The 26,029-nt window shown below is 35.0% G+C and overlaps 1 protein-coding gene across 1 annotated transcript in view; it reads left to right on the top strand.

The window, feature by feature from the left end:
• The window catches only part of AGTPBP1 (ATP/GTP binding carboxypeptidase 1), a 191,434-nt gene that overhangs the window by 47,280 nt on the left and 118,125 nt on the right, over nucleotides 1-26,029 (top strand). Inside the window, 7 exon segments of the mRNA XM_068974119.1 lie at nucleotides 245-312; nucleotides 8,833-8,896; nucleotides 9,292-9,438; nucleotides 11,878-12,009; nucleotides 13,857-13,950; nucleotides 21,615-21,652; nucleotides 24,363-24,571. Of these exon segments, the coding sequence (XP_068830220.1) occupies nucleotides 245-312; nucleotides 8,833-8,896; nucleotides 9,292-9,438; nucleotides 11,878-12,009; nucleotides 13,857-13,950; nucleotides 21,615-21,652; nucleotides 24,363-24,571 (752 nt within the window).

The raw sequence follows: 26,029 nt of genomic DNA, 5'->3' as shown, positions 1-26,029 counted from the left end.
GATGAGATGGCTGGATGGCATCACTGATTCGATGGACGTGAATTTGAGTGAACTCCAGGAGTTGGTGATGGACAGGGAGGCCTGGCTTGCTGCAATTCATGGGTCGCAAAGAGTTGGACACAACTGAGTGACTGAACTGAACTGAACTGAATCTTATTACATGTTAACTATATGATAAATCTTTATGCAGTTTTTTTTTCTTTCATGTTTTAGAAGAAAGCTTTTTTCCCCCCCTACTTTTCAGAAAAAACAAGGAGAGAAATGACAGCCAAAGGTTCTACAGGAATGGAGGTTCTGCTGTCAACATTAGAGGTTGGTCACTGATATGCTTTAATTATGTAGCTGTTAATACCAACTAGTACTGAGGGGAAAAAAAATTGAAGTACAGAATTTTTATCCTAGTGGAAGAGCTAGTGAATGGGAGTTTATTTTTTAGATTACTCACAATGGGGATATAAGCATTCTGATATATATTAGGTAAACCTCTAACTTTATTTCCCTATGGTTATAATGATAACCCTATTTTAAATCTTAACATTAAAAATAAAACACTAGTTGGAAATAAACCTTTAGCTTAAAAGATTGAAATTGGAAATTCTCACTTACTGTGTTAGTTGCTGTATATTCATGATTAAGTGTACTTCATACATTGGTTGCATAACTGTTGATATTAATTGCATTTCTGTGCTAGTATAAAAGTTTGTGGTGGATCAGCAGGACATGCTCAGAATCACAATTTTATATTTTATTCAGTGCAATGTTAAGAATAAGAATTAAGTACAGTGTATACCTTAGACTTAAACAATGTTATATGTCAAATTATATCTCATTAGCACTGGGGGGGAAAGATCAGGGAGTGAGTTCATGTGTTGTTGTTCAGTTGCTCAGTCATGTCTGACTCTTTGAGACCCCATGGACTGCAGCACACCAGGCTTCCCTGTCCTTCACTGTCTTCCAGAGTTTTATCAAACTCATGTCCATCGAGTCAATGATGCCATCCAACCATCTCATCCTCTGTCGCCCCTTCTCCTCCAGACCTGTCTTTACCAGCATCAGTGTCTTTTCCAGTGAGTTGCCTCTTCACATCAGGTGGCCAAAGTGTGTGTGTGTGTTGTGTCTGTGTTTTGAATGCACCACACCATATGGCCTACAGGGTCTTATTTCCCTAACTAGGGATTGAACCTGTGCCCTTGGTAGTGAAAGCACAGAGTCCTAACCACTGGACCACCAGGGAATTCCTGTTTTGTTTTTTTTTTTAGTTAGTGTAATTAATTTACAATATTATATTTTTTATAGTTTCAGACGTACAGCATAGTGATTCAATATTTTTGCAGTTTATATCCATTAAAATTATTATAAGATAATGACTGTAAATTCCCTGTGCTGTACAATACATTCTTGTTGCCTGTATTTTTTACATAATAGTTTGTAAGTCTTAATTCCACACCCCTAACATGCCATTTTCCCCATCAGTAACCACTAGTTTGTTTCCTGTATCTGTGAGACTGTATCAGTTTTCCTTTATCCATTTGTTTGTATTATTTTTTAGAGTCCACATATAAGTGATAGCATATAATATTTGTCTTTCTCTCTGATTTATTTCACTAAGCATAAAATTCTCTGGGTTCATCCACATTACTGCAAATGGTAGAATTTCATCATTTTTTTTATGGCTGAGTAATATTGTTTGGCTGTTGGTGGACACTTGGGTTGCTTCCATAGCTTGGCTATTATAAATAGTACTGCTATGAACATTGGGGTTCATAAATCTCTTCAAATAAATGTTTTTGTTGCTTTTATTTTTTTGGATATATACTCAGAAGTCAATTGCTGGATCATACAGTTGTTCTATTTTTAGTTTCGAGAAACATTCATACTATTTTCCACAGTGGCTGCACCAATATACATTCCTACCAGCAGTGTACAAAGGTTTCTTTCTTCCACATCCTTTGCAACATTTGCTTTTTGTGTTCTTTTGATGATAGCCGTTCTGACAGGTGTGAGGTGAAACCTCGTTTTGATTCTCATTTCTATAATAATTGTCCTTGCATGTGTGTATGTGCGAAGTCACTTCAGTTGTGTCTGACTCTTTGCAACTGTACCCTGCCAGGTTACTTTGTCCATGGGATTCTCCAGACAAGAATACTGGAGTAGGTTGCCGTTTTCTCCTCTAGGGGATCTTCCCAACCCAGGGATCAAAGCTCTGTGTCGTATGTCTACTGCATTGGCAGTGGGTTCTTTGCCACTGGTGCCACCTGGGAAACCATAATAATTATCCTTATATCTCCCATTTGTAATTCACCACCTCCCATCTCTGTTGATCTCAATAAATTGAGACATGAACAAACAGAAAAAAGCATGGGTAACAATACATATATCAGACCAAAAAACCCTTTTTAAAAAAAGGGTAAAACAAAAGACAAAGAAGGACATTATGTCATAATAATAGGATGAGTACAAAAAGAGGATATTAAATTCATTAACATATATGCATTCAGTATAAGCACCTAAAAATATAAAGCAAATACTGACGGACACGAAAGGAGAAATAGACAATAATGCTTAACAGTGGGGACTTTAACACCCACTGACTAGACCCTTCAGGTATGCCCTAATTTGAATCCCTTACAATTATACGGTGGAAGTGAGAAATAGATTCAAGGGATTAGATCTGATACACAGAGTGCCTGATGAACTATAGATGGAGGTTCATGACATTGTACAGGAGACAGGGATCAAGACCATCCCCAAGAAAGAAATGCAAAAAAGCAAAATGGCTGTCTGAGGAGGCCTTACAAATAGCTGAGAAAAGAAGAGAAGCAAAGAGCAAAGGAAAAAAGGAAAGATATACCCATTTGAATGCAGAGTTCCAAAGAATAGCAAGGAGAGATAAGAAAGCTTTCCTCAGTGATAAATGCAAAGAAATAGAGGAAAACAATAGAATGGGAAAGACTAGAGATCTTTTTAAGAAAATTAGAGATACCAAGAGAACATTTCATGCAAAGATGGACTCAATAAAGGAGAGAAATGGTATGGACCTAACAGAAGCAGAAGAGATTAAGAAGAGGTGGCAAGAATACACAGAAGAACTGTACAAAGAAGATCTTCATGACCCATATAATCACGATGGTATGGTCACTCACTTCGGAATGCAAAGTCAAGTGGGCCTTAGGAAGCATCATTACAAACAGAGCTAGTGGAGGTCATGGAATTCCAGTTGAGCTATTTCAAGAACATTTCATGCAAAGATGGACTCAATAAAGGAGAGAAATGGTATGGACCTAACAGAAGCAGAAGAGATTAAGAAGAGGTGGCAAGAATACACAGAAGAACTGTACAAAGAAGATCTTCGTGACCCATATAATCACGATGGTATGGTCACTCACTTCGGAATGCAAAGTCAAGTGGGCCTTAGGAAGCATCATTACGAACAGAGCTAGTGGAGGTCATGGAATTCCAGTTGAGCTATTTCAAATCCAAAAAGATGATGCTTTAAAAGTGCTGCACTCAACATGCCAGCAAATTTGGAAAACTTAGCAGTGGCTACAGGACAATTTTCATTCAAATCCTAAAGAAAGGCAATGCCAAAGAATGCTCAAACTACCGCACAATTGTACTCATCTCACATGCTAGTAAAGTAATGCTCAAAATTCTCCAAGCCAGGCTTCAACAATACGTGAACCATGAACTTCCAGATGTTCAAGCTGGTTTTAGAAAAGGCAGAGGAACCAGAGATCAAATTGCCAACATCCATTGGATTATCAAAAAAGCAAGGGAGTTCCAGAAAAACATCTATTTCTGCTTTATTGACTATACCAAAGCCTTTGACTGTGTGGATCACCACAAACTGTGGAAAATTCTGAAAGAGATGGGAATACCAGACCACCTGACCTGCCTCTTGAGAAATCTGTATGCAGGTCAGGAAGCAACAGTTAGAACTAGACACGGAACAACACACTGATTCCAAATAGGGAAAGGAGTAAGTCAAGGTTGTACAGTGTCACCCTGTTTATTTAACTTACATGCAGAATATATCATGAGAAACACTGGGCTGAATGAAGCACAAGCTGGAATCAAGATTGCCTGGAGAAATATCAGTAACCTCAGATATGCAGATGACACCACCCTTATGGCAGAAAGTGAAGAAGAACTAAAGAGCCTCTTGATGAAAGTAATAAGAGTGAAAAAGTTGGCCTAAAACTCAACATTCAGAAAACTAAGAACATGGCATCCAGTCCCATCACTTCATTGCAAATAGATGGGGAAACAGTGAAAACAGTGATAGACCTTATTTTTGGGGGCTCCAAAATCACTGCAGATGGTGACTACAATCATGAAATTAAAAGATGCTTACTCTTTGGAAGGAAAGTTATGACCAACTTAGACAGTATATTAAAAAGCAGAGACTTTACTTAGCCAACAAAGGGCTGTCTAATCAGTTCAGTACAGTCGCTCAGTCGTGTCCGAACCTTTGAGATCCCATGAAGTGCAGCATGCCAGGCCTCCCTGTCCATCACCAACTCTCAGAGTTCACCCACATTCATGTCCGTTGAGTCTGTGATGCCATTCAACCATCTCATCCTCTGTTGTCCCCTTCACCTCTCGCCTTCAATCTTTCCCGACATCAGGGTCTTTTCCAATGAGTCAGCTCTTTGCATGAGGTGGCCAAAGTATTGGAGTTTCAGCTTCAACATCAGTCCTTCCAATGAACATCCAGGACTGATTTCGTTTAGGATGGACTGGTTGGATCTCCTTGCAGTCCAAGGGACTCTCAAGAGTCTTCTCCAACACCACAGTTCAAAAGCATCAATTCTTCTGTGCTCAGCTTTCTGTATAGTCCAACTCTCACATCCATACATGACCACTGGAGAAACCATAGCACTGACTAGACAGACCTTTGTTGATAAAGTAACGACTCTGCTTTTTAATATGCTGTCTAGGTTGGTAATAACTTTCCTTCTAAGGAGTAAGCGTTTCTTAATTTCATGGCTGCAGTCACCTTCTGCAGTGATTTTGGAGCCCCCCAAAATAAAATCAGCCACTGTTTCCACTGTTTCCCCATCTGTTTCCCATGAAGTGATGAGACTGGATGACATGATCTTAGTTTCCTGAATGTTGAGCTTTAAGCCAACTTTGTCACTCTCCTCTTTCACTTTCATCAAGAAGCTCTTTATTTCTTCACTTTCTGCCATAAGAAGGTGTCATCTGCATATCTGAGGTTGTCGATATTTCTCCCAGCAATCTTGATTCCAGCTTGTGCTTCATCTAGCCCAGCATTTCTCATGATGTACTCTACATATAAGTTAAATAAGCAGGGTGATAATATACAGCCTTGACATACTCTTTTCCTATTTGGAACCAGTCTGTTGTTCCCTGTCCAGTTCTAACTGTTGTCTCGTGACCTACATACAGGTTTCTCACGAGGCAGGTCAGGTGGTCTAGTATTCCCATCTCTTTCAGAATTTTCCACAGTTTATTGTGATCCACACAGTCAAAGGCTTTGGCCTAGTTAATAAAAAGCAGAGACTTTACTCAAACTTCCCTGGTGGCTTAGACGGTAAAGCATCTGTGTACAATGAGGGAGATCTGGGTTTGGTCCCTGGGTCAGGAAGATACCCTGGAGAAGGAAATGGCAACCCACCCCAGTACTATTGCCTGGAAAATCCTGTGGATGGAGGAGCCTGATTAGACTATAGTCCATGGGGTCGCAAAGAGTCGGACACAAATGAGCGACTTCACTTCACTCTTACTTAGCCAACAAAGGGCCATCTAATCAAGGCTATGATTTTTCCAGTAGTCATGTATGGATGTGAAAATTGGACTATAAAGAAAGCTGAGCGCAGAAGAATTGATGCTTTTGAACAGTGGTGTTAGAGGAGACTTTTGAGAGTCCCTTGGATTCAAGGAGATCCAACTAGTCAGTCCTAACAGTCCTGAATATTCATTGGGAGGACTGATGTTAAAATTGAAATTGCAATACTTTGGCCACCTGTTGTGAAGAGCTGACTCGTTTGAAAAGACTTTGATGATGGGAAAGTTTGAAGGTGGGAGGAGAAGGGGATGACAGAGGAAGAGATGGTTGAATGGCATCACCGGCTCAATGCATGAGTTTGAGTAAACTCTGGGATTTGGTGATGGACAGGGAGGCCTGGTGTGCTGCAGTCCACGGGGTCCAAAGATTCGGACACGACTGAGCAACTGAACTGAAGTGAGCAGGACATTACATCCCAAAATAGCAGAGTATATAATCTTTTCAAGTGCACATGGAAACTTCTCCAGAACAGACCACATTTTCGGCCATACAGCAAGTCTCAAAAAATTAAAAGGCACATGAAAATATGTACAATAAGGATACTGATAGTTTATGGTGAACAGTGTCGGATTTGTGATCTCTGAAGAAGATTTGGCTTCGGGACCCGGGACCAGGCTTGATTACTCAAGAGCTTTTGTGTAGCAGGGTTTTATTAAAGTATGAAAAGAGATAGAGAAAGCTTCTGACATAGATATCAGAAGGGGGACGGAGAGTGCCCTCCTGGCTAGCTCTAGGGAGGGAATTATATACTTTTTTATTTAGCTATTACAATTAATTAAAGACTGTCTCAAGGTTGTAAAAATTTTACCAGATCCACTCCCACAATTTACATTTGAGAATAACAGGATTAGAATTTAACAATAGAAAGATCCTACCAGACCCACTCCCGTAATACATTCTAAGAACAGGATTAGACAGGTTTTGAAGAAGGAAAACTTCCCTGGTGGCTCAGATGGTAAAACATCTGCCTATAATGTGCGAGACCTGGGTTTGATCCCTGGGTCGGGAAGATCCCCTGGCAAAGGAAATGGCAACCCACTCCAGTATTCTTGCCTGGAAAATCCCATGGATGGAGGCACCTGGCAGGCTATACTCCACGGGGTCACAGAGTTGGACAGGACTTCACTTTCACTTTCAAGGAGAAATTGTCCTCATGCAGGATACATTGTTGTTATATAATCCTTAGTACAGAGTTTGAACTGAGTTGTTTGTTGTGTAATCCTCAGTCCTGGGCTTAATGAAAGAAAGAAAAAAAAGTTTTATGTGACTAAGAGTAAGGACTGTAGAGAAAAAAAGTCCTTTCCTCCTCCTTGAGAATTCCAGACCTCTTCCTCCTCAGGGACCACCCCCCCACCAACTTCTTATCAACCTGCCTAGGAATTGACTCTTATTGGAGTCGACTCTCTCAATACCTTATTGTGTTAAAGTGAGTGTTAAAGTCCCCTACTCTTAAGTATTATTGTCAGTTTCTTCTTTCGTGTCTGTTACTATTTGCTTTATATTTTTAGGTGCTATATATTGAATGCATATATGTTAATGAGTTTAATATCCTCTTTTTGTATCAGTCCTTTTATTATTACATAATTCCCTTCTTTATCTTTTGTTTTACAAGTTTTTTGTCTGATATGTATATTGCTACCCATACTTTGTCTGTATGCTCCTGTCTCTATTGAAGTCAGCAGAGATGGGAGGTGGTGAATTACAAAAAGGAGACTTATCTGGATAAGGCCTAGAGATAACAGTGTAACTTCCATTCAGGTTTCAGTGGCTTGAACGCAATCATGTGTCCCAAACCTAATTACAAAAGAGCTGGAAAATGTGGTTTGGCTGTGTACCCAGGAAGAAGATAAATACACAGCAGTATTGCTCCTGTAACAATCCATTCTTTTCTTTAACAAATGTTTGTCTCTCATTCTTCCAACTTCATCCCCAGTGAGTCAGTGGTCCAGTTAATAATACCCTCAGTGCTAAGACAAGGGTCTCTGCTTAATGTGTGGTCCTCTTTCTGTTCTGGATTTGACTTTTTGGACCCATTAGTTTCTGCCCTTAAATGGTGAAGCAGAGACAATATTTATTACTTTTTGGAAGGAGTTAGAACAAGAGTCCCATTCTAGTCACTGATACACTGCAATTCTGAAATTTGTCTAAATAAACACTGTAAAGTCCTTCTATTCTAAGATCAGGCAGTTTCTTGAATAGGCCACAGTTCTGTTGTCTCTCTGTTTTTCCAAACATTGCTTTAAGTAAGAGAAATATAACCATAGTACAGTATTTAAACATTTTTTCTTATTAAATTGTTTGTCCAGGCTTTGGAAAATATTAATAATTACTCTTCAACTTTACTGATAGGTGTGTAAATTGCTCCACTAAGAGCAAGTTAATAATACCTATTAGAATAAATGTCCATATCATTGACCCAGAAATTCCAGGAATTTCCCATGTACAATTGTACTTGCTTCCCTGGAAATGTATATACTTGGTTTTGGTTACAATTTTTTAATAGCAAAAGATTTTAAATATTTAAATGTCACATTGATAGGTGGTTACCTAACCAATGGCATTACCATCTAATGGAATATATTAGGTAGAATTATATCGTTTGGAGAAATCTATATACAAATGTATATTTCCTTGGATTTCTTTTATGTGTGTACATTATCTTGCTGGATACACAAAGAATTGATAATACAGTTACTATTTGAGAGGGGAACTCAGTGACTGGTTAGTCATGCCTTTTATATTTTGATACATTTATTTGTATTATCTATTTGGTAGAAGTTGATATGTCCAAATGACAAATTAATTCTTGTTGATGTTAGTAGCTTAAATGATTTGCGAGAATTTTTAAGAACATTAAGAAGAGACTGAAGTGATGTATGAGAATAGTGAAAACCTAAATACATTTATTCTTAGAGAAACCAAATAGCTCATCTGTAAATGTAGGTAGTTCCCAACAGAGAGAAGTTTGGGAATCACAGATTTATAATGTTTTAATAAAGCAAATAAACTGTTTATTTCAGAACACAAAAGATCTTCAAACTACACTTAATATCTTGAGCATCCTTGTTGAGCTGGTGTCAGCAGGTAAGTTTTTGTTTCCTTTGGTCTATTTCTATTTGTAAATAATGATCAAAAATGTATCATGTATACTTTGGAATTTTCTGATTCTCATACAGAGGCTATTCTGAGTATTGGAATTTGGAAGCCAAAATGTCATACTCTTTGTTGTTGCTTTGTTTTTGATATCTTCCAGTGTCCCTCAAACCCATGTGGTTGAGAGCCTTGAACATGAGTTTTGCATCAGTGTTTATTTACTGTCTGTGCTATTTTTTAATTAATATAATGTAAAATTTTATTTTGATGTTATTTGTTTGCCTTCTGAAGTCATCACTTTTACTTGAATGCTAACAAGGTGCAATATCTACTATATTATGGAAGAATTTGTGGTTTGAATAGATTTCTTTCAAAAAACTTTTTAGGTGGAGGTCGAAGAGCGAGTTTCTTGGTCTCCAAAGGTGGTTCACAAATATTATTGCAGTTACTTATGAATGCCAGCAAAGAATCGCCCCTGAATGAGGAGTTAATGGTGCAGATTCATTCCATTCTTGCAAAGATTGGACCGAAAGGTAAGGGTTTCACTTGCATGACTATCAAGTGGAACTACTTTTGTTACGTTGGTTCTGTGCGCCTTGAAACTGGTAAACTTTAAAATCTAAAATTTTACTGCTTATTCTTAGCCTTAGTTAGGAATGGTTTTTATAGTCAACTAGTGACCTACATGAATTGAGGATCCTAAATTCCCACATATTTCTATTGCATGTGATGGAAAAAGGAAGACACAAATGTGTCAGAAACAGAAATGTGTCTTGGTGTGTGTGTGTGTTTCTGGCATGTATATGTTATAAAGGATACACATAACATGGATATTGTTGAGGCTAGAAGGAGGGAGTGTGCGTGGAGATGCTTTGAGGAGCATAGATATAAAACATGTTTTCTTTTCATTGTTGTTCAGTTGTTAAGTCATGTCCGACTCTTTGCGACCCCATGAATTGCAGCGTGCCAGGCTTCCCTGTCCTTCACTACCTCCCTAAGTTTGCTCAAACTCATGTCCATTGAGTCAGTGATGGACATGAGTTTGGTTGGTCATCACTATGACCAACCAATAGTGATAGTCATGTCTCAATGCTTAAAAAGCTTACAAGCTAGTTAAGATCAAAAAAGATATAAAAAATTGTAAGACTGATTTATTACAATAGTAAGACACACAAAATATTGAAAGCTACAAATTGAAAAAACATAGGCTATAAAACAAGAGAGGAAGCTGATTTAGATTAGGTTAAAAGAGAAAAGCATTCTTTGACTAGAACCTAAGCTCAGTGTAGAGTTGTCTTTCTGCACAGAAATTGAAATGACTCTCTAAACTCTTTGAGCAGTGATTTTTTAACGGTTCTGCCATTGCCTTGTGGCTTTAAACTTTAAAGTATTTGGCTACAGTGCTTTTTCTAAAAAGTGTCTGAAAATGTGTATGCAGTTTGTATACTTATGTGTATTTCATGCATATCTTTTAGTATTGTATGAATATTTAAGTAACACTGTTAATAATCATTGTCTTAAGGTATCCCTGAGATGACTTTAATTTTTCAGGTATCTTAGCCTTAAGACTTAAACATATATTCAGTTTATTTAAGAAACATGTTAGCTCTTTCTTATATTTTTAAACTCTTATATTTGAGATTTAAGGGCTGCTTTCTGAAATTTTTGTTGAAAATGAAAAATAAAATGAGAAAACCTTTTTGTATTGGTGAATATTGTTATATCATGCTTCCTCCTCTATTTAAAACCAGGTTATCTTTCTTATGCTTTTCATTAAAGCATAAAGCTTTCATTATCTTTCTTGTGCTTAAATTAAGATATTGTTTACTTTATATTTTTATTTCTTTAAGGTCCCTTGTAAGTTGTAGCTCTTTTAATATTTTCCTCTATACTTCTAAATTTTTGCTGTTTCCTTTATTATTTGTCCTAGTTTTACATTTTTATATTATTGAATTATATTTGAATTTCTTGGGTGGTTTTCTAACTTTTTTACTTTTCCTTTATGGGCTGAGAATAATTTTCCCTTAGGAATATTAGGTTTTTTGACTTACATTTTCTGTTGATGAAATAACTTTGCTTGCTAGTCGTGCTTACTTTCTTTGTTAAAAATCTTAACATTCTTAAATTCTTGTTGTCCAGATTGGTTTTTTTTTTTTTTTTTACTATTTTAATCTCTTCCTAATAATAAAAATCAAGAACTTTCTTTTCTTCCTTTTCTTTGTTAAGAATTAGCTCCCTCTAGAAATTTGTTTGATAATATTTTTTAGATTATTTTCTAATAAGCTGTTCATTATATTCTTTTGGGCTTCCCCAGTGGCTCAGCAATAACAAATCTGCCTGCAATGCAGGAGCCATAGGATACTCAAATTCAATCCCTGGATCTGGAAGATCCCCTGAAGGAGGGCATGGCAACCCACTCCAGTATTCTAATGCCTGGAGAATCCCATTGGCAGGGAGTCTGCTGGGCTACAGTCCATAGCGTTGCAAAGAGTCACTATTAAAGTGACTTAGTATGCATGCATGCATATTCTAAGTCTGAAAACAGTACAGTAAATATTAAGTAAATAATGTTGGTAATGTACATTTAGATTCTTCCCAGTTCTCTTTAACCATGTGATGGCATTCCTTTGACTGTGTTAAGCTGGAGAGACTTTCCTGTGTAGGGTAAATCAGTTAAGTTATTCCTTTCAATAATGGTTTAAGTGTTGGGCCACTCCAGCCTCTGTTGCCCTGCACTATGTTCCTGCCTGCCTCTTACTCTTTCTTTCAAGCCATGTTTTAGAAGTGTAAGAAGTATTAAAATATATAAGAAAATGATTACAGCTTTAATTATTTCAGGTCAACTTTATATTAATAGTTGATAATATGCATTCATAGCATTAATTTTAGGAATTCCATTGTTTTATGACATTTTAATTTTAATCAAAAGTTACATAGGAATAAATTATGTTTGTTCATTTATTTTTAAACAGACAAAAAATTTGGAGTGAAAGCTAGAATTAATGGAGCTCTAAATATAACCCTGAATTTGGTCAAACAGAATTTGCAGAATCATCGCTTGGTTTTGCCTTGTCTTCAGCTTTTACGAGTATATTCTGCCAACTGTAAGTATTTCAGAGCAGCTTTTAGTTAGCTCGATGTTGTCACATTAACACAAAATGAAAATTTTAAAATACTTTAACTCCATAAATCTCTGAAAGTTGTGGACAAGGAACGAGAATATTTAATATGGCTCTTTGTAATTCTAACCACTCCCTCAAAGGTGATGCATGTAAGAAGGTGAGTTGACAAAGTCTTAAGAATTCTCATTAATTCCCCCCATTTGTAAAGATGTGTAGTTAGGCTGATGAGTAGGCAGCCTGTGGAAAAGATGTTGAAGAATATCCGAGTATTCTGGAAAAACTGCTGTGCCTATTTGGATTTTTACAGATGAGAGGAAAATTGAGAAGGGAGGAATGTGGTGGCATAGACACCTGGAGCTAATTATCTTTAGCAATCAATAGGGAAGTAGAAGAACCAAAATTAATAGAGCAGGAGCCTCTGAGGAAGCTGTAGAGAGCAGTGATCAGAGAGATAGCCTCAGATGAAGTGTCTCCCAACATAAACACACACACACACACACACACCCACGCCCACACCCATCCTCTCAGATGAAGTATCTCACAACACACACACACACACACACACACACACACACACGGAGAGATAGCCTCAGATAAAGTGTCCCCCAACACAAATACACACACACACACATCCCACACCTACCCTCCCAGATGAAGTGTCTCACAACACACACACACACACACACACACACCCCACACACACACCCCATACATACTCTTTCTTTCTCTCTCTCTCGCTAATATAATATTAGGTCCCAACACCCGAGGTATGGATTTTCCATTTCCTGACTATGGATATGAGATTGGAATGTTAACAAGATGCTTGACATTGAGATTGTAGAGTACATTTTATTATAAGAACATCATTGCAAAGTAATGATAATCTCAGTGGTAGGTTTGTGTGTATGTGTATGTATTTATCTATTATCACTATCTATACTTTGAAAGTATATCTAAAGGTGTGCTCACAGAAAAATAGTTTTGAACACTTAAATAATTAACACTTATGTAATTAAAAAGAGCATAAGGAAATTAATGAATTGGCTATTTATAAAGAAATTAGGAACAGAGCAATAAACATAAGGAAAGTAGAGAATGAAATAGAAGAAATACATTATAAAATTTAAAAAAATTCATTAAAAAACAAAACAATTGGTTTAAAAATAGATGAACCACTGAATTGCCTAATTTAGGAAAAAGAAAGACAAAACAGACTAAAATTAGAAGTGATAATGGAGCGATAAGCAGATAAAGAGGAAATTAAAATTGTCATATAAAACTTTAGGAACTGCATTTTTAGGGCATTTTATTTCATTAAGCACCAGGAGGCTAGTAAATGGTGTATCTATAATTTTTAAATAATATTTCTTCCAGGATTGAAAATGTTAGGCCCAGTTTTCTGGTTAGGTAATTGTTTGCATGTTCTGTCTAAAGTTGTGACCTGTTTTTGGCTACTGCAGTCGCTTTAATTAAGGTCCTCATTACTTCTCACCTAGACCACAGCCATCTTTCCTGTAGTGCTGTTAGATCTGACCAGCTTCTAAAATCTGACCTGCAGATCTCATTTGTTGTTGCTTTTTGGGCAATTCCCTATATTTGAAAGAATTAACAACTTCTAGGAACTTTCATAATTTATTTACTTCTTTTCCCACTTCATCTTCCCATTGGCATGCCTTTGAAGTATCAACTAAGGTAGACTTTATGAGAGACTTAGAGTTCACATTTACTAAACAGTTTGCATATGTTTTTCGGCCGTGTGCCACATATATAAACATTTCTGTCCACTGAGGTTTTTAAATCACTTTTCATCTTTTTTTCCCTCTTCCCAGCTGTGAATTCTGTATCTTTAGGGAAAAATGGAGTTGTGGAACTGATGTTTAAAATCATCGGACCATTTAGTAAGAAGAATTCCAGTCTTATGAAGTGAGTAAATGTTTTAAGTGTAAATACAGATTATACCCTTTGATATTTTGGGCATTATCATCTTAATCTGTACAGTGAGATGATTGAGTTCAATTATGTCTAGGGTCCTTTCTTAGTTCTTAAATAGTGATTTAATTATGATAAAGATTTTCTTTAATATAAAGTTTAATCTTCAAAAATATATCAGAATTAGAAAACTGAATTCATAGTGTTATAGAAATTTAGACTTTGAATATTCCTAGATACTAGGAAAAAACATCTTGACAGAGTATCACTCATTCAGAAACATTTATTGAGTGCCTACTATATTCCCTACCCAATTTTATAATCTTTTATTGACTGTTTCCTTCATTCTCACAATTATCTGGGTATATTTTAAATTTATATGTTTCTTTTTTGTCAAATAATGTCATTCTTTTGCTTATTTGAGATATGTATATATATATGTATGTCTCAAAATATATACTACATATATGTATATTTATGTTTGTGTGTGTGTGTATATATATATATATATATATATATATATATATATACATTCATTTGTGTGTCTTTCAACCTCAGAACTTGAAAGCATTTTCAGTTATTTCATTATATTAGTGCTTTCTTAAGCCATTTTAATGGTCATTCTTTTAAAAAAATTATTTTGGAATTTTCCAAACAAATATAGCATTTATATTATATTAAACTAATTATCTTGAATTATTTATATTAATTACTTATTATATTCCACAATTATTAACATTCTGCCATTTTTATTTCATTTGTTCCCCCTCCACACTTTTATTTATGTTTCCTGAAGTATTTTTTTAAGCAAATCCCAGATGTTATTTACTTATATATGAATTTCTGTAAGCAAGTACCAGGTATTTTCTCATTTTCCCCCTAAATACTTCATTATGTAACTCTGCTAAATAAGGACCTAAAATTAACCATAATACTATAATCATACTCAATAAATTTATTGATTGCTTAATACAATCTAAAATTCTGTGTGTCTACTTTTCTCTAGTTATCTTAAAATGCCCTTTTGCAGTTGGTTTGTTTAAAACAAAGTACACACATTATTCCTCATTATATTTAGGAAATTTCCAAATCTACACACAGATAGAATAATGAACCCTGATATACCCATCAGTCAATTTCAACAATTGTCAACATTCTGCAATTTAAATTTCATCTTTCCCTTCTTTGTCTCCCTCCTACCAGAATTTTAAAGCAAATATCAGCCATGACATTTATTCTGTTAATTCTTTAGTATTATCACTATCAGACAGTTTTTTCTTTTAGTGTTACCAAAGTATCATATTTTTGTTCAACAATATTAATAATTCTTTAAGATCATGTAATATCTTCTGAATGTCTAAGAAATGTCTTTCTTTCTTTCTTTTCTTTTTTTTTTTTTACAGTTGTCTTGCTCAAATCAGGATCGAAATAAGAGCTCTTCTACATTCTGTTTGATTGATAAGTCTTGTAATCTTTTGCAGTCAGTAACTATTCCCTGTCCCTCTGTTTTTTTGTTTCTGATTTATTTGGTGAAGGACCTGGGTGATATTTTATAGAATGTCACAACATAGATTAAGATAACTATATCCTGGGGTCTTTTAACTTGTAGGTATACTTTCAAATTTTTTGTAGACTGATGGAGCTTGAGGCTTGATTAGATTTTTTTTTTTTAAATTATCAAAATATTTCATAGGTGGTGCTGGGTCTCTGTTTTGCATTACTTAAAATTGTCGAGTTGAAGTGGTCCATCTCCTATCACCTAATCACTTAGCAATATTTCATGACATTGCTTAGATCCATTATTTCTTAAAAATGTGCAAAATAATGACTTTTCTAATTTTCTCATTCTTTTACTTCTATTAGTTGTGAATCTTTTATAAGGAAAAACTTGTCCACATCAACTATTCATAGGCTAAATTTTGCAGTGAATTAGGTTCAGAACATACCCAGTCTTTTCACCCTTTCTTAATAAAGGTCAAATATTTAGCTTGTTCCCTTCTTGAAAATAGGTGCTTACTTGCACATACAATTATTTATTAAGTATTTGGTGGGATGGCGGCATATTTACTTATATAAAGATTATACAGTCTTAGAGCATCTGATGAAATGTGACAAGATAAAAGAAAATGATTGTATCACAATTGGTAAGACCAGCTTCCAGAATAGGTGCAGTGAATGGACTCTGGAAGCAGGCAGAAACTGGATTTACCTGTTAGCTCTGTCACTCACTGGCTTCATGATATGAAGTAAACTATTTATAGCTGTGCTGTATCTTCGTTGCTGCACAAGCTACTCTCTAGTTGTGGTGCGTGGGCTTCTCATTGCGGTGGCTTCTCCTGTTGCAGAACATGGGCTCTAGTGCACATGGGTTTCAGTAGTAGTGACATGTGGGCACAGGAGTTGCAGCTCCAGGGCTCTAGAGCACAGGCTTAATTGTTGTGGCACATGGAGTTAGTTCTGCAGCATGTGAGATCTTCCCAGACTAGGGACTGAACCCATGTCTCCTGCAGTGGCAGGCAGATTCTTCACCACTGAGCCACCAGGGAAGCCCCAGTTACCTAACTTTTTATGTCCCAGTTTCCTATTTGTAAAATAGTAATATTGATGCCTATATCATAAGATTGTTTTGAGGGTTTAGATAATTCCTGTAATTAGCACAGTGCCTATATTAATGCAGTATAATTAGTTTAGGTAAGCAGTATAGTAATGTGGATGAATGAATCCTAGTTAATATTAAAAATATATTCTTTATCTTTAAAATTTTTATGCCTTTCCTCTTTTTGATGTTTAAAGTACTTCATAATTAATTTTTATCTAATGACTATGATCCACTACTTAAGATCTAAATTAACCTATTATAACCCATTACCAAATCTAATATACAATGTTCCTAGGCGATAAGAACATTTTACAAGTATCTTTATAATATACAACATGATATATTTCTAAAACCATGTAGAAATCAGTGGGTCTAAACTTCTGAGAAAGGAATGTCATTATCTAAATTATCCCTTCATTCTTTTCTCTGTGTTTTAAAAAGGACACCTTTTTTTAAACTTTGCTTTAAAAAGGATAAACATTCATTGATCAGACATCTGTATCATGATTCCTTTATTATTTTGAATAATCATAGGGTCTCCCCCCATAATTAAACAATCGCAACATCTAGAGCATTTGTGTCACAGTTCTTCCTGTCCTTAAATAGTACCCTGCATTTAGTTGAAGAAGATTGAGGATTATTATTTATGTTTGAAGAGCGATGCTTCCCTTTTAGATTTCCTTTCCTTTCCAGTTTTAGGTTTTGGATTTAAACATTGTTAATTTACAAGGAAGCAACTCTGAATTTACTGTAACACTATCATTTTGAGTTTCTCTATAGGTTTGGAGGGGCCTCCCTTGTTGTGCTAATGGTAAGGAGCCTGCCTGCCAGTGCAGGAGACGTAGATTTGATCTCTGCATTGGGAAGATCCCCTGGAAGAGGGCACGGCAACCCACTCCAGTATTCTTGCCTGGAGAATCCCCATGGACAGAGGAGCCTGTCAGGCTACAGTCCATAGGGTTGCAAAGAGTCGCACATGACTGAGCAACTTAGCATACATAGGTTTGGAGGTAATTGCAAGGATTGACCTCCCAACTTAAATAACTTTATGAGTACCTGGGGCTTAAGCTTTTCCTTCTTCACTGCTCTTAAATGAATAAGCCATAAACTATATTTAAAGCCATTGTTAGCTGTGTTATTCTGTGTAGGACTTATGAAGATTGGAAAAATATATGAGGAAGTATAAAATATTGATGCTGAGAAATTCTAATTAGCATAATAAAATGTGCGTTTCAATAAATATTTTTCTGTAACTTTTTGATGACTATATTATAAATTCATACAGACTTATAAGTGACATAGAATTTCAGAAATTCCTCTGTGCTGAAGTTTTTAAAAATATCTTTAAAATAACATCTTGGTGAGACTATCTAGATGACTTTACACCAAACTTCATAATTTCTTTTAATCTAGTGGAGCTATGGAACAGGCATGTTGGGAAGAAGGAATTGGGTGTATATCCTAGTTTTGCCAGTGTGAAGAATAAGCATCAAGAAAAAAACATAGATTGTAAGGCTTAGAAAATGTCAGAGCATTTTTGTTTGGTTCACATGTGTTGTAAATAACTGCTAATAGGGAGAAAGAGAAGGCAATGGCACCCCACTCCAATACTCTTGCCTGGAAAATCGCATGGACGGAGGAGCCTGGTAGGCTGCAGTCCATGGGATCGCTAAGAGTTGGACACGACTGAGTGACTTCACTTTCACTTTTCATTTTCATGCTTTGGAGAAGGAAATGGCAACCCACTCCTGTATTCTTGCCTGGAGAATCCCAGGGACAGAGGAGCCTGGTGGGCTGCCGTCTCTGGGGTCTCACAGAGTCGGACACGACTGAAGCGACTTAGCAGCAGCAGCAGCAGGGAGAAAGATGTTTCTCAAAGTGCTCTTAAGATTTTTAAAATTTTAAACTAGAGAAATGCAAATCAAAACTATAATGACATATCACCTCACACCAGTCAGAATGACCATCATCAAAGAATCTACAAATAGTAATTGCTGGAGGGGGTGTTGGGAAAAGGGAATGGTCCTGAACTGTTGGTGGGAATGTAAACTGATAACGGCCATAATGGAGAACAGTATGGAGATTCTTTAAAAAACTAGGAATAAACCTATTAATATCATATGACCCAGAAACCCTACTACTGGGCATATACCCTGAGAAAGCCAGATTCTAAGAGACACAGGTGCCCAAACATTCATTGCAGCACTATTTACAGTAGCAGGACATGGAAGCAACCTAGGTATACATTAAGAGATGAATGCATAAAGAAGATGAAGTACATACATACAGAGCAATATTACTCAGCCATAAAAAGGAACAAATTTGAGTCAGTGGTAATGAGCTGGATGAACCTAGAGCCTATTAAGTAAAAAGAGAAATAAGTCAGAGAAAAATGAATATCGTATATGAATTCATGTATATAGAATCTAGAAAAATGGTACTGATGGACATATTTGTTGGGAAGGAATGGAGATGTAGAGAACTTGTGGACACAGCAGGGAAGGAGAGTGTGGGATGAATTGAACAAGCAGCATTGCACTGACATATCTATACCATTATGTGTAAAATAGATAGCAAGTGGGAAGTTATTATATAATGCAAGAGCCCAGCCTGATGCTCTGTGATGACCTAGAGGGTGGGATGCGGGGAGGAGAGGGTGGCTCTAGAAGAAGAGTATTGGCTTCTGGATTTTGTCTTGTTTAGGAAAATGTATCCGACACAACTATTATGAGATTTTTCTTTAGTATTTTTTCTAATGTTAGAAGTTAATTATCTCTGGAGGCTGAAGTTCGGAATCAACCTGTCCACAGGGCCAGTGTTCCCTTTGTTGCCTGTAGGGGAGAACCCCTCTCTGTCCCTAGCTTTCGATGTTTGCTGGCAGTCTTTAGTGTTTCCTTTGCTGATAGCTGCGACATTTCAGTCTCTGACTCTGTCTTCATATGGTGAGCTTGTGGTTCTGTCTTCAAATAGTCTTCCCTCTTTTTACTAGAGCATCAGCCTTGATGCATCAGCAGTCTATTCCAGCATGACTTCATCTTAATGATATCTGCAAAGATCTTGTTTCCAGATGAGGCCACATTCTGAGGTGCTAGGGGTTAGGACTTCAACATATCTTTGTGGAGGAGACTGACATTTCTGATTTCATAATTTTCTTTCTTAGCAACCATTTTAGTCATTTTTCATCACACTTAGTTTTTATGTGACCTTAGGCATATTATATTCTGAAATTTTAGTGTCTTTATCATAAAACGTGCCAATTCTAGAGACTAGGATTAAAAAAAGAGTTAAACTCTAAAGCACATACAACTAAAAAACACGTACAAGGCATGTAGAACAATTTTTGGCATTTGTCAGGTCTTACTGAATGAAGTCTTCCTTTTCATTTTTTTCCCCTAAATTGCCATTTTACTTAGAAGGCCCAGTTAGTTCTATATTTAATTTTGACCAATTTAAAAGTCATCCTTATTCTGATAGTTTACAGTCTTAAGAGCATATTACTGTGTAATTAATTACAAGGCTTATGCAAAGTTTCTTACTGATGAATCAGTGCTCTGAAAATTGTTTTAATTTTATACTTTTCATTTACTTTCAACATGCCATTACCAAAACTGCACATTGTTTGAGAAATTTAGTTGGGAATTTATATTTTTTAGAGCATATACTTTTGCTTTTATTTTCCAAATGTTATCATAAATAAAGTTTTATATGGTTGCTTTATTTCTGTCAGTAAACCAAAGTGTAATTGTTAACGGCTTGCTCTAGAGGGTAACAATAATGAGCATTTATCATAAATGAGCACTTTTGTGCCTAGTCCTAGATTATTGTTTCAGGTTTTACTGTGAACCAGTATCCATCTTAAAACTGTATCCATCCTAAATCTTCTAAGTCATTTTAAAAGTTATCATCTGATCATGCTATGTGTCCTGCTAATGGGTGTGCAGCTTTATTAATTTTATTCCCTTGTTTTCAGTTTTGTTTTCTTGAGTAGATATTTTTGGTTTTAATTTTTTACTTTTCCATAGATATGTACATTTTATTGCATTATCGAGATTATAAAATAATCTGTGTAAGAGTTAATTTTATTTTCTAATTTTATAACCATGAAGAACCTGCTACTGTGGGTATCTAGTAGGCATTCAACAAATCCTTAATGATGAGTGAAATGCTTAAATTTGACAGTATACATATTTATATGCAAATTAATTATTCTTATTGAAATCTTACTAAGAGGTACTGTGGTATGTAGTCTTATATTTTTAAAGTTCCTGAAAGTAAGTACCATTTCTTCAGTAACTCATTTCTAAAAAAAGCATTTGAATTACAGGTTTTCCACAGTGATGATATATGTATTTTTAAAGGTGCTGAATGGCATTGATTTCACTGTGTGTAACTGCATATTTATGTTCAAAGAAAATCTGAGTGCTCTAATAGGCAGTAAGAATTTTTGAGATATGAATTAAGTCATTGTTCTCTTTGGTGGTATATGGCTGAAAAATGTTAAGGGCTCATACATCCTCTCCCTGATCTCCTTGTCCCAAAATATTTTACATTTGTTACCACATTAAATGTTAGGATTATTGCTTGATAGAACTAACATACTTTGAAGTCAGATAGCTATGAATACCTATAGAATTTTGTAGTTACAAACTCTGTTAAAACTTGTTTTTGTTTTAAGTTTTTTCTGAGTATGATTGTTAATAGTATTCCATTGTGAACTCTGGCCCAGTCAGAATAGTATTCCTTTGTGAACTCTGGCCTAGTCAGATACAGGTACAATGATTCCATTCATCTTACCTCTGATATGAAGACTTAAACATTGTTAATTTTCTTCTTTTTCTTTTCTTAAACATTTTCTGGTGCTTCTTTGTTGATACTTCCTCATAACCAAATTTAACCTGAAGGAAGTGAGGCCTACAGAGAGGCACCGTATGTAACTGAGTAGCCCAGGAATGACGTTTGGAGTAGATACTGATTACTTATCTGAAAAGATTGTATGACTTTACTTTTGTAGATTAATTTTACTAGTTTTGTTGTTGTTTGTGTTTTCTCATGTTGACAGGGTTGCTTTAGACACTCTTGCTGCATTGCTAAAATCAAGTAAGTTTTTAAATACTAGAAATACTAGATACTGTTTTTCTGAGTATTCTAACTACTATTTTAAAGAAACTGGAAATGTAGATTTAGTTAATGGCTATAAAGCTTGTTCATAATAATTTAACGTCAAAGTTGATTTTATCTTTTAGTGCAGTTGATTGATGTATAACTAATGTCATTTATGTTTATTGAGCTCTAACTTGTTTATCAGTATATTTATATAATTTCTTCAAGTATATTTAGTTCCTTTCTCTAAATTACTTATATAAAGCCTTGTTAGTATGGGAAAGTAACATGTAAATACAATATAGTATCATTTTGAAAAAGTGACCCTAACGTGGCCTTGAGAACATTTACTATGAAGAGTATCTTTGACAACTACTGTCTCTATAAAATGTATAATTTTTAATTAGAACCTCCTTATTAGAAATTTTATTACTACCATAAATTCAGATTTGTAACATTAAAGTGGCTTAATGTAAATTTAGAGTTTATTGAATGCATTTAGAAACTAAAGCATTGATTTTTAATTTTTGACACTGAAGTGTTGGAGGAAATGTGTCATACGCTGCTTTTGGAGAGGAACCGTCTACATTATGTGGATCTGTCTCTCCATGATACTCAGTATCTATATTTTAAATATTAATTTTCTTAGCACTCCCATTCTCACTGGTTGATTAAATTAACATTGTATTTAACCATGATAACATTCAGTCCTAAAGATCTATGTTGATGGCTTTTGATGTTATTTTTCCCCAAAACTGTCTATCAAGGGTGAGACCAACTTGCCCTTAAGTTTGAATTATGAGAAGAATAGTAACAAATGATTAATTGATTGAAAATCTGACATTTGATAATGATTTATTAAATTAAAAAATAGCCTTAGGTTTTAATGTTATAGCTGCTATGTTCAGTTGACAGTTTTGTCCTTTAAATGCATAGTATTCAATTAGATTAGCTGTATAGCTTTGTTTTCATGTAGATTAGCTGTATAGCTTTGTTTTCATATTTGATGTGATAAACTGTAGACCAAGATTAGAATACTTGGATTAATTTCAGAGATATCTGTAGCCTTGCTTTGATGTGTCCACCCTGCCTTTGCTGTTCAAGGTATTTAAACATTAATTTTTAAATTAATATAGGTATATATTTTTTATTTAGAGTAGATTAAAATACCCATTAAGCTAAATATTTATTAAAGCTTATTACTAATTTGCAGAATCACTAATGACAAAGTCACTAATTCTAAGTCAGGAAAAACTAAAACATAAGTTTCAAGGGTTTATAGAAATCAGTAACCTAAAATGATTGAAATGCTGATATCTTCAGTTTTAAATAATAATCTTTCTTTTACTCCCTCCCTTTTTCTCCTTCAGAGGAGGATGGTAGGCAAGCACAATGGTAAATAAGTAACTGACAAGTAGAATGACTCTGGATTGCAGATAGCTTTGTACTAAGGGTCACTCTCTGTGTTTGTGTTATGGATCTTATTTGATCTTCAATGAAGAATTTAAATATTTCCCGTAAATACCGTTTAGGCTTTTGGGAATTCCACTGGAAACACAGTTTGTGATAGGAGTTTCAGTAATTGTAATGTCTTTTAAGACATTATGATAGTAATATCTTTTAAGTATTGTTGGTGATACTAAAAAGCTAGTAAGCTAAAGGCTTATATATTCCAACTAGAGTAAACAAACAAACAAACAAAAATATCTATATTTGTTTAAAAGACATGAAACTATTATTAGTGAGAACTATTTGAACTTTTTATAGATTGCCACCCACCACCACGTGGGTGTGCCAATGATAAGAGTGCAAGAGAATGTGCAATACCAACTCACCTGAGGTTGTTTAGTTAGAAATACCAGTCTCTTCCTCATCTATGTTTATCTATAAAATGCCAGGCTCATGGCATGAACATTAAAATAATGCAGCAGTAAGGCTGTGCTGCTTTTAGTTGCCTGCAATACTAGTTTTAAATGTGCTAATACACACCTAAAACATAGGTAAAGACACTGAGATCAACAAACTTCTTAATGCCCTCTTAGACATTATGTTCTGATATTAGAGAACTGGGAGAAACTCACAGGGTAGGAGGGGTGCTTTCTTATGTGAAAAGTCTTTAATACCTCTATTGTATGTTTGGAAGAGCTAGTTTGCTTTGCCTGATAGCCACGCCTTAGCAAACTAACTCTTCTAGACACAAAATAAATAGAGTGTGCTTACATACAAAGTTAATTTCACACAAAGGTTTTAATGGAAGTTGCAATAATGATAGTGGCTTTTAAGAAAATCATAGTCATAACTAGTAAGTTAAAGGCTTATATATTCCTTTTGGTGTAATCAAAGTTAATATATTAATAGGTTTTATTATTTTTTTTTATTTGTATTTCTTTTACATTAAAATTATGAAAGTTTCATTAGTATTAACATTTGGAAAGATACAACCTTAATTGTGTTAAAGATATTTTGTTATTTATTTACCTCAAAACAATAGATAGGCAGATTTCTGGAAAATTATACTTAGTTATCTGGAACTTATCATATTTATTTTGTTACCTAAAAAATATTTAAATATGTGGTTGCCATAGTTTTTCTTGGAAAAGAGGAATTATAAGAATTCATTACAATATTATGGTTATGTTTTCAATTTGACTTTACCAGTGTCTCTTATTATTTTAAAAATATTCTTTTTCAATTTTTTTTGTTAAAGAAACTAATGCCAGGAGAGCTGTAGACAGAGGATATGTCCAAGTCCTTTTAACAATTTATGTAGATTGGCACCGCCATGATAATCGGCATAGAAACATGCTCATTCGAAAAGGAATTTTACAGAGTTTAAAAAGTGTTACGAACATCAAGTTGGGAAGAAAAGCATTTATTGATGCCAATGGGATGAAAATTCTTTATAACACTTCACAAGTAAGTTTTTAATTTTTTTCCTGTTATTATTAATGATAGGATTTGATTCTTAAGAAAACTTACTATTTCTAAAAGTACAATATGATAAATATATTTAAAAAATTTGAAAACCAAAAGGCACAATCATTTCTCATGTGTGACCTTAGACTTAGTTCGAGAAAGTACTTAGTGTATATCTCTGCAAGATGAGATTTTTTTCCCCCCATAGGTAGAAGGAACATGTATAAATTTCTGCCCTGGGCAGGAATGGATTCCATATAGCCATGTTTTCTAAGGTTTGCTGTTATCTATACTCAGTTTTGTATGTTCCTTTCATAAATATTCATTAATCCTTTATGACTGATAAGGGAGGTATGTTATTTGTGAGTGTTCTCTGTGTCTTTTTTCTGGAGAGAATATTTTTAAATGATGAAGGTACAAAAGTGAAACTTGGAGTTAGGGATTCTGGTTCTGCCAGCCATCATACGCATAAACCTTCTCAATAGTATTCTAGCATCTGTAGAAGGCTCTTGATGACGGGGAGTGGGGATGTTGTAAAGCAACCCTTTTGTTTTTACAAGACTCTAGTTATCAGAATGAAATCTGTCTTCTTGAAAATTCCAGCCAACATCTTGATTGTGCCCTCTTGGTCTTACACATGACAACTAATCTTTTTGTGGGAGTAGTTAAGATATGTGAATACACATTTTATGTTAACTCAGCTTTTTCTATTGTAGATCAATCATATGCACTTATTTTTACTATTCCTAAAATAGACAGTATATGGGGAGAGACTGGGTGATCGGTTTATGCCACTTCACGTTTCTAAGTCTTAGTTTCTCAGCTGTTTTGACAGGTCAGATGTGAAGATTTCTGTTGAAAATTGCACAGGTTATCCAAGTGCCATTTAAAGCCATCTAAGTGTCAATTGTCAATAATAACAGTGTTAAATGAAATAGTTTCAAATGTCCTATTAAAGAGCTCTTCTTAAGATTAGCTACCAGGATAGTAAATTAAATTCTTAAAACTTAAAATTGTGATATTCAGGCTATTCTTTTCTAAGTCAAACAGCTAATTTATTAGAGATGCTATTGCATGATAACTGATAGAATTCTGAGAAAGGCTCAGCTAAATGCACATTCCTTTTTATTTCTTATATCTTTCTTTATGAATTTTTCTTCTTTTTATCTTTTCCATTAAATTTTTATTTTATGCCCTAGGCTTGCTAAATGCTCCCTAAGTCACTCATAGGTATTAGTGCTTTGGTGAGTTCTGGAACCAAACATGGTACTGATTTCTGCTAAGTTAGGATGTGTGAGGAAAATTGCTGCCAAATTTGCCATATGAGGTTCTTACAAAGAGATATTTCAGATTATTCAAAGCTACTTTATAATTATGTTAAAAATATTTGGTTTTGTGATATGTGCGTTTTGAAAATTATTAACACATTATTTTCTGAAGTAATATAAAATTGTTTCA

The sequence above is a fragment of the Capricornis sumatraensis genome, chromosome 6 (assembly GCF_032405125.1).
Source record: "Capricornis sumatraensis isolate serow.1 chromosome 6, serow.2, whole genome shotgun sequence".
In the NCBI taxonomy this organism is placed as follows: Eukaryota; Metazoa; Chordata; class Mammalia; order Artiodactyla; family Bovidae; genus Capricornis; species Capricornis sumatraensis.
Note: the sequence above shows the minus strand (reverse complement) of the source record. Positions and strands in the feature narration are given on the sequence as shown.